The following is a 13,113-nucleotide window of genomic DNA, read 5'->3' as shown; positions in this document are numbered from 1 at the left end:
ATGTATGCCTACACAAACATTATGATAATGGAGGTTATTTGTATTACTTATATAAAAACATATATGTATTCCTTGCAATATATTTTTAACAAATCGCAAAATATGGCAAAAATATCTTCTAAACAAAAAATGAATCATGAGTTATGAATGTAAGGTAATATTATGTTGATATTAAACCCCATGCAAGCATGCATGAAGTAATGCAGTGTTGCCAACAGGGCGAGTTTCCCTTTCCTGAGGTGAAGTAGATTATAGTACATTTAGTGTAGCTTAATTCTACGATTATCATGCCGGCTATCAAATTCATCAACAAAACAGTCTAAATCAATTCCCTCGGCATGTGCACTTTCAATGAACGGTAATGCGATATTACTCACTCTAGCACTGGTCATGGAATTTCTGAGAAATGTTACACGCCATGTAACACGCTCTGCTTACCTTACAGCATGCTCTACATACAGCATGCTCTGCATACAGCATGCTCTGCATACAGCATGCTCTGCATACCTTACCGCATGCTTCTCAGTCACACATCTTTGGTTGTTGCCAACTCACTAGACTGTCAAGCAGTTTCATAACGTTGCCTTCTAGTCTGCTGCTTTTGCACCAGTGAAACCCTCACTGAGAGAACTTAGCTTTTCTCGGATATGGTCCCTGTAGATGAGAAAGTGCTTTTCTCCCTCCTTCTGATATTCCCTTGAGGACTCTGTCATTTGGAGAGGAGCCTTTAGCTGCGTAGCCTCCTATGGACTTTTATTTAAGCATAACATGCTTCCAGGGAAGGTAATGGTTCCACTTCAGTCGCTAATCCCGTCTGTTACCACACCTGCTCCCATAGACCTTGAGCTGTGTTGCAAGACATGCAGTCCAAGCTTAGTCCTTGTTAGAGGATTTTTTGTTTACGGAGTCAATGTGTCACTGGGAAGACGTTCAACAACCAGCAGAAGTGACTTGTTGTGACGCAGTGCGGCAACCTCAGCAACCCGATAAGGAGTTGTCTGTACGACCCAGACAGTCTAGACAGCTTCGGGTTGTCACTGTACTTCCTCGCTTCCCCATGGTTGACAGTTCACAGACTGTGCAGCAGTACCATGATCTTGTGTCCGGCTCCGTCAGACGACTGGCTTTTAAGAGCTCCCACAAGTCGTCGCTGTCTGGAGATTCTCAAATGGACTATGGATCTGACCAAGGAACTGGGCCTCCTGGTCAATTTTGAGGAGTCTCAGCTCGTCCCATCCCAGACCATTGTCTCCTTGGGTATGGATCTTCAGAGTCGAGCTTTTCGGGCTTTTCCGTCGGCCCCAAGGATCTTCCAAGCCCTAGAATGCATCCAGAGCATGCTGAGAAGGAACCGATGCTCAGTCAGGTAGTGGATGAGTCTAACAGGGACACTTTCATCGCTGGCCCTGTTCATCGTGTTAGGGAGACTCCACCTCCCCCCCCTTCAGTATCATCTAGCTGCTCACTGGATAAAGGACATGACGCTAGAGACGGTCTCAGTTCCTGTTTCCGAAGAGAGGAGGTCTTCTCTCGCGTGGTGTAAGAACAGCTTTCTTCTCAAGGAAGTCTACCTTTGGCTGTTCAGAAACACGACCGCCGTCTCCTCTCGGACGCATCAGACACGGGCTGGGGTGCGACTTTGGACGGACAAGAATGCTCGGGAACATGGAATCAGGAGCAAAGGACACTTCACATCAATTGCAAGGAGTTGTTGGCGGTTATTCTGGCCTTGATAAACTTCAAGTCCCTCCAGCTTAACAAAGTGGTGGAGGTGGACTCTGACAACACCACAGCCCTGGCTTACATCTTCAAGCAGGGAGGGACTCTTTCGTGGAAGTTGTTCTAGATCGCAAGGGACCTCCTCATCTGGTCTAAAGATCGAAAGCTCACGCTGGTAACGAGGTTCATTCAGGGCGGTATGAATGTCATGGCAGATCACCTCAGCCGGAAGGGTCAGGTCATCCCCACAGAGTGGACCCTTCTCAAGAATGTTTGCAGCAGACTTTGGGCCCTGTGGGGTCAGCCAACCATAGATCTGTTCGCTACCTCGATAACCTAGAGACTCCTGTTGTATTGTTCTCCGATTCCAGACCCAGCAGCAGTTCACGTGGATGCTTTTCTGCTGGATTGGTTCCATCTCGACCTGTATGCATTCCCGCCGTTCAAGATTGTCAACAGGGTACTTCAGAAGTTCTCCTCTCGCAAAGGGACACGGCTGACGTTGGTTGGCTCCGCTCTGGCCCGCGAGAGAATGGTTCTTAGAGGTACTGCAATGGCTGGTCGACATTCCCAGGACTCTTCCTCTAGGAGTGAACCTTATAAGTCTACCTCACGTAAAGAAGGTACACCCAATCCTCCACGCTCTTCGTCTGACTGCCTTCAGACTTTCGAAAGACTCTCAAGAGCTAGGGGCTTTTCGAAGGAGGCAGCCAGAACGATTGCCAAAGCAAGGAGAACATCCACTCTCAGAATCTATCAGTCTCAAGGGGAAGTCTTCCGTAGCTGGTACAAGACCAATGCAGTTTCCTCAACCAGTACCACTGTAACCCAGATTGCTGACTTCCTGTTATATCTAAGGAAAGTAAGATCCCTTTCAGCTCCTACGATCAAGGGTTACAGAAGTATGTTGGCAGCGGTTTTCCGCCACAGAGGCTTGGATCTTTCCACCAACAAAGATCTACAGGACCTCCCTAGGTCTTTTGAGACCTCAAAGGAACGTCGGTTGTCCACTCCAGGCTGGAATCTAGACGTGGTCCTAAGGTTCCTTATGTCATCAAGATTTGAACCTCTCCAATCAGCCTCTTTTTAGGACCTCACATTAAAAACTCTTTTCCTCGTGTGCTTGACAACAGCTAAAAGAGTAAGTGAGATCCACGCCTTCAGCAGGATCATTGTTTTCACATCTGAAACGGCTACATGTTCCTTGCAGCTCGGTTTTTGCTAAACGAGCTTCCTTCACGTCCTTGGCCTAAGTCGTTCGAGATCCCAAGCCTGTCCAACTTGGTGGGGAATGAACTGGAGAGAGTACTTTGCCCAGTTAGAGCTCTTAAGTACTATCTAAAAAGGTCTTAACCTTTACAAGGACAATCAGAAGCCTTATAGTGTGCTATCAAGAAACCTTCTTTTCCAAGTTCTAAGAACTCAGTTTCTTACTATTCAGGCTTCTGATTAGAGAAACACATTCTCATCTGAAGGAAGAAGACCTTGCTTTGCTGAAGGTAAGGACACATGAAGTGGGAGCTGTGGCTACTTCAGTGGCCTTCAAACAGAGCCATTCTCTGCAGAGTGTTATGGATGCAACCTATTGGAGAAGCAAGTCAGTGTTCGCATCATTCTATCTCAAAGATGTCCAGTCTCTTTACGAGTACTGCTACACCCTGGGACCATTCGTAGCAACGAATGCAGTAGTAGGCGAGGGCTCAGCCACTACATTCCCATAATCCCATAACCTTTTAACCTTTCTCTTGAATACTTTTTATGGGTTGTACGGTCGGCTAAGAAGCCTTCCACATCCTTGTTGATTTGGCGGGTGGTCAATTCTTTCTTGAGAAGCGCCGAGGTTAAAGGTTGTGATGAGGTCCTTTAGTATGGGTTGCAGCCCTGTATACTTTAGCACCTTTGAGTTGATTCAGCCTTCCAAGAGGAACGCTGCGCTCAGTAAGGAAGACGATCTTATTAAAGGCAGAGTAACGGTTCAAGTCGACTTCCTTACCAGGTACTTATTATTTCATTGTTATTGTGGATAACTGATTATATGAAATACGGGATACTTAGCTATCCTTTAGTCTTGTACACTGGTTTTTCACCCACCCCCCTGGGTGTGAATCAGCTACATGATTATCGGGTAAGTTTAATATTGAAAAATGTTATTTTCATTAGTAAAATAAATTTTTGAATATACTTACCCGATAATCATGATTTAATTGACCCACCCTTCCTCCCCATAGAGAACCAGTGGACCGAGGAAAAAGTGAGGTGGCGTCAACAACAAGTACTGTAGTACCTGGCCACAGGTGGCGCTTGTGAGTACACCCCCTTCTAGTATAGTGATAGCTGGCGTATCCCTCCCGTAGAATTCTGTCGGGCAACGGAGTTGACAGCTACATGATTATCGGGTAAGTATATTCAAAAATTTATTTTACTAATGAAAATAACATTTTTCGTGTACTTGTTTTTAATCTGTGCGTATTTTTATCTATGTTTTTTCCTCGTACTTGTTTTTATCTCATAATTATGAATGCTTTTTAGTTTGATTGCCATTAGAGAGTCGGTCTGAATGTAGCATAAACAGCCTGTAATCACAAAATGTTCTTAAACAACCATCAGGGCGAAAGAAATAATATGCAATCTTCTTTTATTTTATGACAGATAAAACCATTTAACTTGTAAAAATAAAATGAGAAACTCTGAAAGCTCCGCTCAGATTGAAACGGGCAACAGGGCAGTGAAATTCCTTTGTTATAAATGCTTCTATTCGTTTAAGTAATGACATTACAGTTCTAAGCTTACTCAAGAATTCTAAAAGAGTTTATTGCTGCATTCAGCAAAGCATTTCATATTTTATTCTTTTTGTACCAAGGAAAAGTAGGTATTAGCGGCTTACCAGAATTTCCAACTATTATTTAGAAACAAATTTGTTTCTTGAAAACTTTTAGAACACATTTTGAATTCTATGAATTTCAAATACAGTTCTATATATTAGGAATAAAAATCTTGTGATTTTATTTTTAGAAAGTGGGAAAACAACATAAGTTCAGCTACTGGCCTCCCCTCATGTGCCAGAGTCCGTCCCTGATGACGAGCGTTCTGAAGGATCCGTCGCCCTTAGTGCGAATGGCCTCGTTACAAGTTATAAACACCTTCCTCCTCGACTCCTCCCAGGTTCTGACTTTGGCTGTAGACAAGTGAGTAATATGATTAGTGTAGGTACAGTAGGTCCTCATCTTGCAAACTTAATTAGTTCCGAGGATCTGTTTGTACATTGAATTTTATTAAATTTTAGCCTAGTGTAGGCGTAACCTGAACTCCATGCCTATGATTTCCAGCTACAAAAGTCAACAAATAGTCAGGTTTCATATGAAATAGATATCAGATTTTTACAAATGTTTTGCTTAGTGTATTAGATGATAAAATGTGGTCTTATTACAGTACAGTATTTCTTTATCTTATCTTTGTTATTTTCAGTTATATTTCTGTTTGTATCTGAATGTTCGTAAGTTGAGGAACTTCTGTACAGTACAGTACTGTGTTGCATGTTTTATCGTACAGTATGTATGTAAAGAATTAATTGAAGACGTAGAAATTAATCATGGTGTATTGCTATCGTGAATCGCCAAACGAAATGGTTTGAGGGAGATTCTAGATTGGGAGGTAATTGTTGCTCATTCCAAAAAAGAGATGTTGACGTATTCCTGAATTCTCAACATCCAAAAGGGAATACAGGACGGGTGTTGTCCAGTTCTTTAGCTCAAAGAGATTAAGTTATCAAGTAATATTTTGATATAACTGTCGTTATACAATTAACCCTTTTACCCCCAAAGGACGTACTGGTACGTTTCACAAAACTCATCCCTTTACCCCCATGGACGTACCGGTACGTCCTTGCAAAAAAATGCTATAAAAATTTTTTTTTTCATATTTTTGATAATTTTTTGAGAAAATTCAGGCATTTTCCAAGAGAATGAGACCAACCCGACCTCTCTATGACAAAAATGAAGGCTGTTAGAGCAATTTAAAGAAAATATACTGCAAAATGTGCTGGGGAAAAAATCACCCCTTGGGGGTTAAGGGTTGGAAATTTCCAAAGAGCCTGGGGGTAAAAGGGTTAACAATGAAAAGAGACAATGCTTTGTTTTATAAGTGTTATTGATTTATTTATTCATGACATTTGCATCGAGACTTGTGATGTTCAGATGTCAAGAGCTTAACAACGATTTAACGTCGGAATAAGACTAGATAATGCAGGCGGAATCCAATTCAAGAACGATTTTATAACGGTTGCCGTTTAACATGTACAATCATTATTGATTGGGTATGAAATTATTTTGCTATTCAAGTTCTACAATTTTGTTAAGTTCTTTTGCCTTTTACAGTACTTCTTGGAATGTATGTAGGACAAGCTTCTCTCTTTGTAATCTGACATATTTTTAAAATAGACTCAAGATTAGAAATTAGATTAATATCTTGAAGAGTAGGTTATAAAGCGTATCCAGTTGATGATTTAGCCACTTATGTAGTGAAATTGTATAAAGCAGTTCATTATAAAAATATCTTGTATAAGTCTTTACTTATTTTACAAGAGAACTGTCTATAAGTTAGCTGGAGATGGAAAGATGAGGAGTTTAATTTCAAGTTGTGCAGCTCTTAAAGAGAGGAGAGTCATGGCTGTTGAGAAAAGTGGAGGAAGGTAAGTTCAAATTCAAGACTTTCTCTTATGATTAAAACATAATATACTGTCTTGATTTTCTTTTCAGAGAAGGCAAGGGTTCTTACACAACCCTTGGCCATCAACTCGGAACCAGTCTTCAGGAATTGCACCGATGCCTCGCGTTGGCGTTGCTATCCGAGAAGTTCCCCGGGGCGCTAGTCAGAACCCTGAAAACCATCGAGTTACTCGTTGAAAATGTTAACTACTCTAAACTCAAGCCTGGATTGTTAACTAAAATTGTTACTCATGTTAAATATTTCATGAGGTATAAAGGTTGGTAACTGTTTTTTAATGTTTTCTAAATCTTATTGAAGAGTTGTTTAAGCAAATTACATATAGATTACAAATTCGTGAATGGCTTGACACATGAATAGATGTACCAAAATAATACATGAACACTTCTTGAAAATAAGCTATGAAAGTCAGCTGTACTGTGAGCCTGGTCTGGCAGATACTTCTGACATACTGGCAGCTTGAAAGGAAGGATCTTTGAGCAGTTTTGTCAACCTACGGAATTAGGTCCCGGAGAAGGATGGATCTTGTTCTCAGCTTGGGTGTGTGTGCCCTCTGCTAACCTAAGTAGGGCATCATAGAGTCTTCCCTCAAGATTGTCCGTCTTCTTTGCTTTGGCAAGAGAATTTTAGAAGAAGAGGTACCTCTAGTGGATCCCTCCAGGTCTGGAGATTGGTCCATGATCAAAGAGAGCTTCAAGCATTGTTGTCTGTTATCATGATTGTCTTGCAGACTGTGTAATGAAGACCCAGTACTTTACAATCTTGAACACCGGTTTTGAAAGTTCTCAATCCTATCCCTCTGTATAAGTTGATATGAAGATGTCTTGGTGTCACAGCGTAGCGCTACTATGTTACTTGAAGAGGACTTGACACCTCATGTACTAGTATCAAAGCCTTCTCTCCCTAGCCTTAGCAGGAACAAGAAAGAAGTGTCCAGGTAAGTCTACTTACTTGCAGATGCAACTGTGGTCTGTGCATTTCTTTGTCCCCTCAAGTAAAAACTAACAAACATAGCCATGTCAGTAGCCTTCCAGTTTACCTGTCGGCATACTTGGACCTGAAAGTTTCCAACCCTTTTTGTTTCTGAACCTTATATACATTGGCCAGAGGCCCTTCGACCCTTTTCCTTGGTTTCTGAGGTGGCTTCTCAGTAGTTGTGTAACACTCCTAGCTCCCTCAGAAGTCTATATGCATCTTGAATGAAGTAATGAGTCTGGCTTAAATCCCGAGGAGAAATAGAATGACTGGTTCTTCTACCTCTTTTCTTTTTTCCCAGTTAGGGAGATAGTTTCCCGTGTCCTAGCACTGGCTACCTTTTAAGCTAGTGCTGGCTGTGGCCCAAACAACATGTACATCTCTATGATTAGCTGTTAGGAGGATGTTAGAGTCGCCTTCTTTCCTCAGTCATGTAAGTATGACATGTTCAGGAAAGATAAAAACCTTCCGCTTTGGTACTACGGTACTTCCTCCCACTAACGAGCGAGTCTCCCTGTTCTAAAGAGTAGGAACAAATAAAGAAATGTAAAAGTAATTTGGTTACTTTTAAAATTTTTATATTTTATAAGAAGTTTGATATTTACGGTATGCTATATTTTTTAAACAGATTTTCTATAGTTGCTTTTGAGATATTTTATACTTTTATAATTTGGAAATTATCATTGATTAAAGATTTTGAATCATATTGAAATAAATTATGTTTAATATACGTTGATATGGAAGAATCAGAGATAATTTAAGCCATAGCTGGAAATAAAGGAACGGACCTATTTGTGTCTGTGTATATAAAGATAGAAGAAATATGTACTGTATAATTTTTAGCAAGACAAGGAAATACTTCGGACATTCGTATTTCAGAGGCGGTGGTCCAAGCGAATGCCTTTTCTGTCATGGTGAGCATATTAATGATCAAACCGCAAGTCCCGGAGTTGCAGGATATTCTACTGAGGTACCAAACTCCCGCTCCCTTATCGTTATCTTCACCTTTGGAGGTTGTTAATTCATCAGCGTTAGAAGAGGAGCTTCCTGGAGAGGAGATAGATGAGGAAAGTAACCGGAAGAAGCCGACGGAAGCAATAAACTCGGTAAGGATAGATGGTACCTTTAACATTAACGCTTTATTTATCGGGTTCTTCCTTGTTGTGCATTGGGTATTTTCTATATCGTCACCCTCATAAACTAACTGCCTAAGTCATTTTCTCCACTTGTTGGGAAATAAAAAAAACCTTCTCATTTCCTAATTCTTTATATCATTGTGTTGAGCTTCAATTAACAAATTCTAATTCACAAACTCTCTAGTTAAGAATTTGTGAATTGAAACTCAAGATAATGATATAAAGAATTAGGAAATGAGTAGGTTTTTTTTTTGATTTTCCAACAAGTGGAGAAAATGACTTAGGCAGTTAGTTTATGAGGGTGACGATATGATCTGTTGTGTAGTCTGAGACCTCGTTTTTTTTGGTCTTTCAGTTGGCTTATGTGTTGCTTCTTCCATATGCCCTATTCTCCAACCAACTGGTGCTCTTTCTTTATCATTACAGAAGGTCCCTAACTTACAAACATTCGGAGATACATACACAAATCCAAGTAAAAATAACAAAGATAAGATAAAGAAGTTCTGTAATAAAACAATATTATATTATTCAATACAGTAAGCAACACATTATTTTGAATAACCTGATATCTATTTCATATGAAACACGACTATTTTTTTATTTTTGTAACTGGAAATCATAGGCATGGGATTAAGGTTAGGCCTACCATGGACCAAAATTTAACAAAATTGGACTTATAAATGTCTTCTTGGAACCTATTAAGTTTGTAAGTTAAGGATTTTCTCTACCAACAAATCTAGCATTTTCAATCTGGTTTATTAATAGACCTAATCCCTGAAGGTTTTTAAAAGCATTTCAATTTACTCTGTATTTTCAAATGATATACCATTGTAATATTTGAGTTACTCATTTAAATATGAATACAGTATAATTCTATTTTGTATTTCATTTTAGGGCAGCGAAGATGAAGCCCAGGGTAAAACCATGGTTTCGTGGCTCATACAGCGATGCGTCGACTCTTTGCTCACCCCAGATCCCGATGCTGTGAGGGGCATTTATATTCAGGCAAGTAATATTCCAAGAATTACCTCTTCTTTATAGTTCCCTCTCCGTTGTTGCTCCAAATATTGCTATTTATAAGGCCCTAGTTTTTGTAATACTGTTGTTAAATAGATTTTTTTTTAATTAAACAGGGCTTCTGGAGTAGAAGCAATATAAACATCAGGTGGGTATAGAAATAAGAAATTTTATGATCAACATTCTGTTTTTATTAAAGTCCATCTCATACTATTTTTTTACGTTTTTATAGTTTATATATGAAAGATCTCTTTTAATGTTATTGTTCTTGAAATATTTTAAATGTTCATTATTTCTCTTGTTTATTTATTTCCTTGTTTCCTTTCCTCACTGGGCTATTTTTCCCTGTTGGAGCCCTTGGGCTTATAGCATCTTGCTTTTCCAGCTAGGGATGTACCGGTATCTTAGCTAGTAATAATAATAGCAATAATAATAATAATAATAATAATAACAATAATAATAATAATAATAATAAATATCCTGTTTTTATTTCAGGTACAACTCCAATCCCTAAAAGTTCTAAGCGCCTTTGTAAGCGAACATCTACCCCTCATTCATCAGAGTTTGCCTCTCATTCAACACGTTATATCAGTGTGCAGTGATGCAATGAAGGAACCACAAGCGACCCCTGTGGATTTTACCTGTGAATCGTCAGATATCGATCCGTCGCTGATGTCGACCGATCCAGGTGAGTTGATTGCCTGTTTCTGTGTCTGGTTCTTGTAATGGGAGTTCATTCATGTTTCCCATCATTGGCCTAAAGTTTTTGTCATCTCATTGCCATATGATATGCAATGTTAAGTGAGTATTTGAATTTGAATTGTGTTCATGGTTTATGAAGAATTCTATCCAATAAATTTTCAAGCATTTTGTCCTGACGGGGTTCATTTTTGAGGCCAGATTCTAGTGGAGTTTGTTATCGAATGACTGAATAATGAATACCGTAAAGTCGTATATGTGTCTTAATCATGATCACCCTGCAGTGGTATTCATTTTAGAAGCACAGGGTTTAATTTTTTCTAAGATGAGTCTGGTTCTAACAACAGTCTACAATGGTTTCAAGCAATGACAAAATCCAACTATAGATGTCAGATTTTCAAAAGCTCCTACTACCAATACTCTTGCCAGTACAGTATACTTCTACCTCGGAACTTCTGTGTTGATTACAGAGAGGCAAAATAGAAGAACCTCCATGACAAGAAAGTACTGTATAGTTATCAAGCTTGGAAACTACTGAACTGCAATGGGCTATTTTCCGGATGCTTGTTAATCTGCTAGACAAGGAATAGCCTACATGCGAGCCACCAATGCTAGCGCTTGTTGTTTAGGGTATTGACTTTTCCTGTTTTTTTTTTTTTTTTTTTTTTTTTTTTTTTGAACGGCTTTGTTTTGGTAGTAAGCCGAGAGTAATATCCCTATACTCTCCCAGTAGGATAATTAGACTAGAGGGGTACTCAGTTGAGTGGAGACCTCTGCCACGGCAGCTTATTTCTCGACCTTTTGCTTGACCTTAATCTTTAACCTTGATATGCATTAATTGATGTGGATTTTCATACACTTATATATGAACCAAGTTTGAAGATTCTGTGACTACGATGTCTAAACTTATGACTGATTATGTGAATTGGACATTTGCTTGACCTTTGACCTTGGCCTTCCAAACTTTAATAATTTCCAGCTTTTTACATAACAGTCAATCCAAGCAAGTTTCATTACTCTACGATTAAAATTGTGGCCAGGAAGCTGTTCACAAATAAACACACACACACACAAAGGGTTTAAGTTGGTTGAGGTTAAAATCAAATAGCTTCAACTATACACTAAGGCTTTTTTCCTATTTTTTTTTACAGGAGTTGTAGTAGAACACGCATATACGCTTTTAGGATCTCTGCTCGGAGCTGTAAAGACTGAGACGGAGAGAGTTTCTAATGGCTGTATCTCATCTGAACAAGCTCAACAACTGTGGCTCTGGACTTTACAGGTATTGTTTCGGATTAGATATGAATTTAAAACTATTTAATAATTGTAACTATTATAATAACTGTAAAAATTAAAGATACATTAAGATGTTCCCCCATAAGTTTTGATACGATATATCCTGGATGTTAGATTAATGTACAGAGCCGAAAATTATCTAGCCTTATTGTAAGCATATTCAAAATACTATGTTTTAAACTTCTGAAATGAAATTGGAATGCTGACGCCAACAGTTTTGTGTAGATCATAATTTATTATTAACGCCTAGCCATTGAAGATACACTTTTAATTTTGGATATTTCAATATACTTAACTGTTATATTCATTACCCTTTATTTTCTAATTCAAAATAACATATTTTAAACTTATGAAATGAAATGGAAATATTGAGACAAGCAGTTTTGTGTAGATCATAATGTATTATTAATGCCGAGCCGTACAAGGTATACTTTTAGTTTTGGATTTTTAATTTTACGTAATTGTTATATTCATTACTATTTATTTTCTTATTATTTTTTAGCCTTTTAATCTTTATTTATTTTTTGGTTCATGATTTAGTATTTTGGGTATTTGATAGTTTATCTCAAAATAGGACTTCAAGAAGTGTTTTAAAGAGATTTACAAAATAGGACATCATGAAGTGTTCTTGTAGGTATTTAGAAAATAGGACTTCATGAAGTGTTCTTGTAGGTATTTACAAAATAGGTCATTATGAAGTGTTCTTGTTGGGATTTATAAAATGGAACATTATGAAGTGTTCTTGTAGGGATTTAGAAAATAGGACATCATGAAGTGTTCTTGTAGGGATTTACAAAATAGGACATCATGAAGTGTTCTTGTATAGAAGTCTCACGTTGAGCTACATGAGTTTATGCAAGACGTAAACCATTGTTATATAAAACCCTTTTCTGTTAATGTCAGCAAAAGTAAGAAAAAATTATCAAAAACGACTATTCAATTTTATATATTCTATATTACAGGGACCACTGCAAGCTTTACTGCAGCTGGCAGCAACGCACTTGAAGGTGTGCGCAAGTGATGGCGAAGAAAGATCAAAATCAAAATTGGGTAAGTCATGTCATCTTTAATGAAATATTAAGGTTATATGGTTTTTACATCATTATTATATTAAATAATATTGAATGAGGCAAATGGCTTTGTTTTTATTGTTTATTTCCTTTTAGGCATTGAAGATTAACACTGTTCACTCTATCATTTTTTGTATTTGCTAATATGGTAACGTGTGCAAGACCACTGCCTACACGATGCCTTACATCCTCCAGCTGCATTACTTCCTGCTTTTACTTTTCTTCCTTTTCTTTGTCTCTACTTATTAAACTTTCCATCTTTCCTTAATCATACTTTAACCAGTTTTTCCTTTCTAAGGTTGAAATCCTTTAGATGGCTTGTATGAGTTTGGAAATTTGATTTATGTATGTTCTCTCAATAAAGGAAAAGGGAAAAATAGTGAAGGGCCCAAGTCAGATTATTATAGACCTGCCTCTTACAAAATTCCTCAAATAATCAGACATAAGTGAAGTGTGTAATGGTTAGGTTATATTCGCTG

The 13,113-nt window shown here is 38.4% G+C and overlaps 1 protein-coding gene across 3 annotated transcripts in view; it reads left to right on the top strand.

Annotated features, from left to right (window-relative positions):
• LOC137638664 (HEAT repeat-containing protein 6) overlaps positions 1–13,113 on the top strand; it is a 45,970-nt gene that overhangs the window by 12,682 nt on the left and 20,175 nt on the right. For all 3 annotated transcript variants that reach the window (XM_068370949.1, XM_068370948.1, XM_068370947.1), the window contains exons 6-12: positions 4,732–4,904; positions 6,474–6,700; positions 8,296–8,522; positions 9,447–9,557; positions 10,065–10,257; positions 11,420–11,550; positions 12,527–12,614. In XM_068370949.1, the coding sequence (XP_068227050.1) occupies positions 4,732–4,904; positions 6,474–6,700; positions 8,296–8,522; positions 9,447–9,557; positions 10,065–10,257; positions 11,420–11,550; positions 12,527–12,614 (1,150 nt within the window). The remainder of the gene's footprint in view (positions 1–4,731; positions 4,905–6,473; positions 6,701–8,295; positions 8,523–9,446; positions 9,558–10,064; positions 10,258–11,419; positions 11,551–12,526; positions 12,615–13,113) is intronic.

This window comes from Palaemon carinicauda, chromosome 3 (assembly GCF_036898095.1).
Source record: "Palaemon carinicauda isolate YSFRI2023 chromosome 3, ASM3689809v2, whole genome shotgun sequence".
NCBI classification, from domain to species: Eukaryota; Metazoa; Arthropoda; class Malacostraca; order Decapoda; family Palaemonidae; genus Palaemon; species Palaemon carinicauda.
Note: the sequence above shows the minus strand (reverse complement) of the source record. Positions and strands in the feature narration are given on the sequence as shown.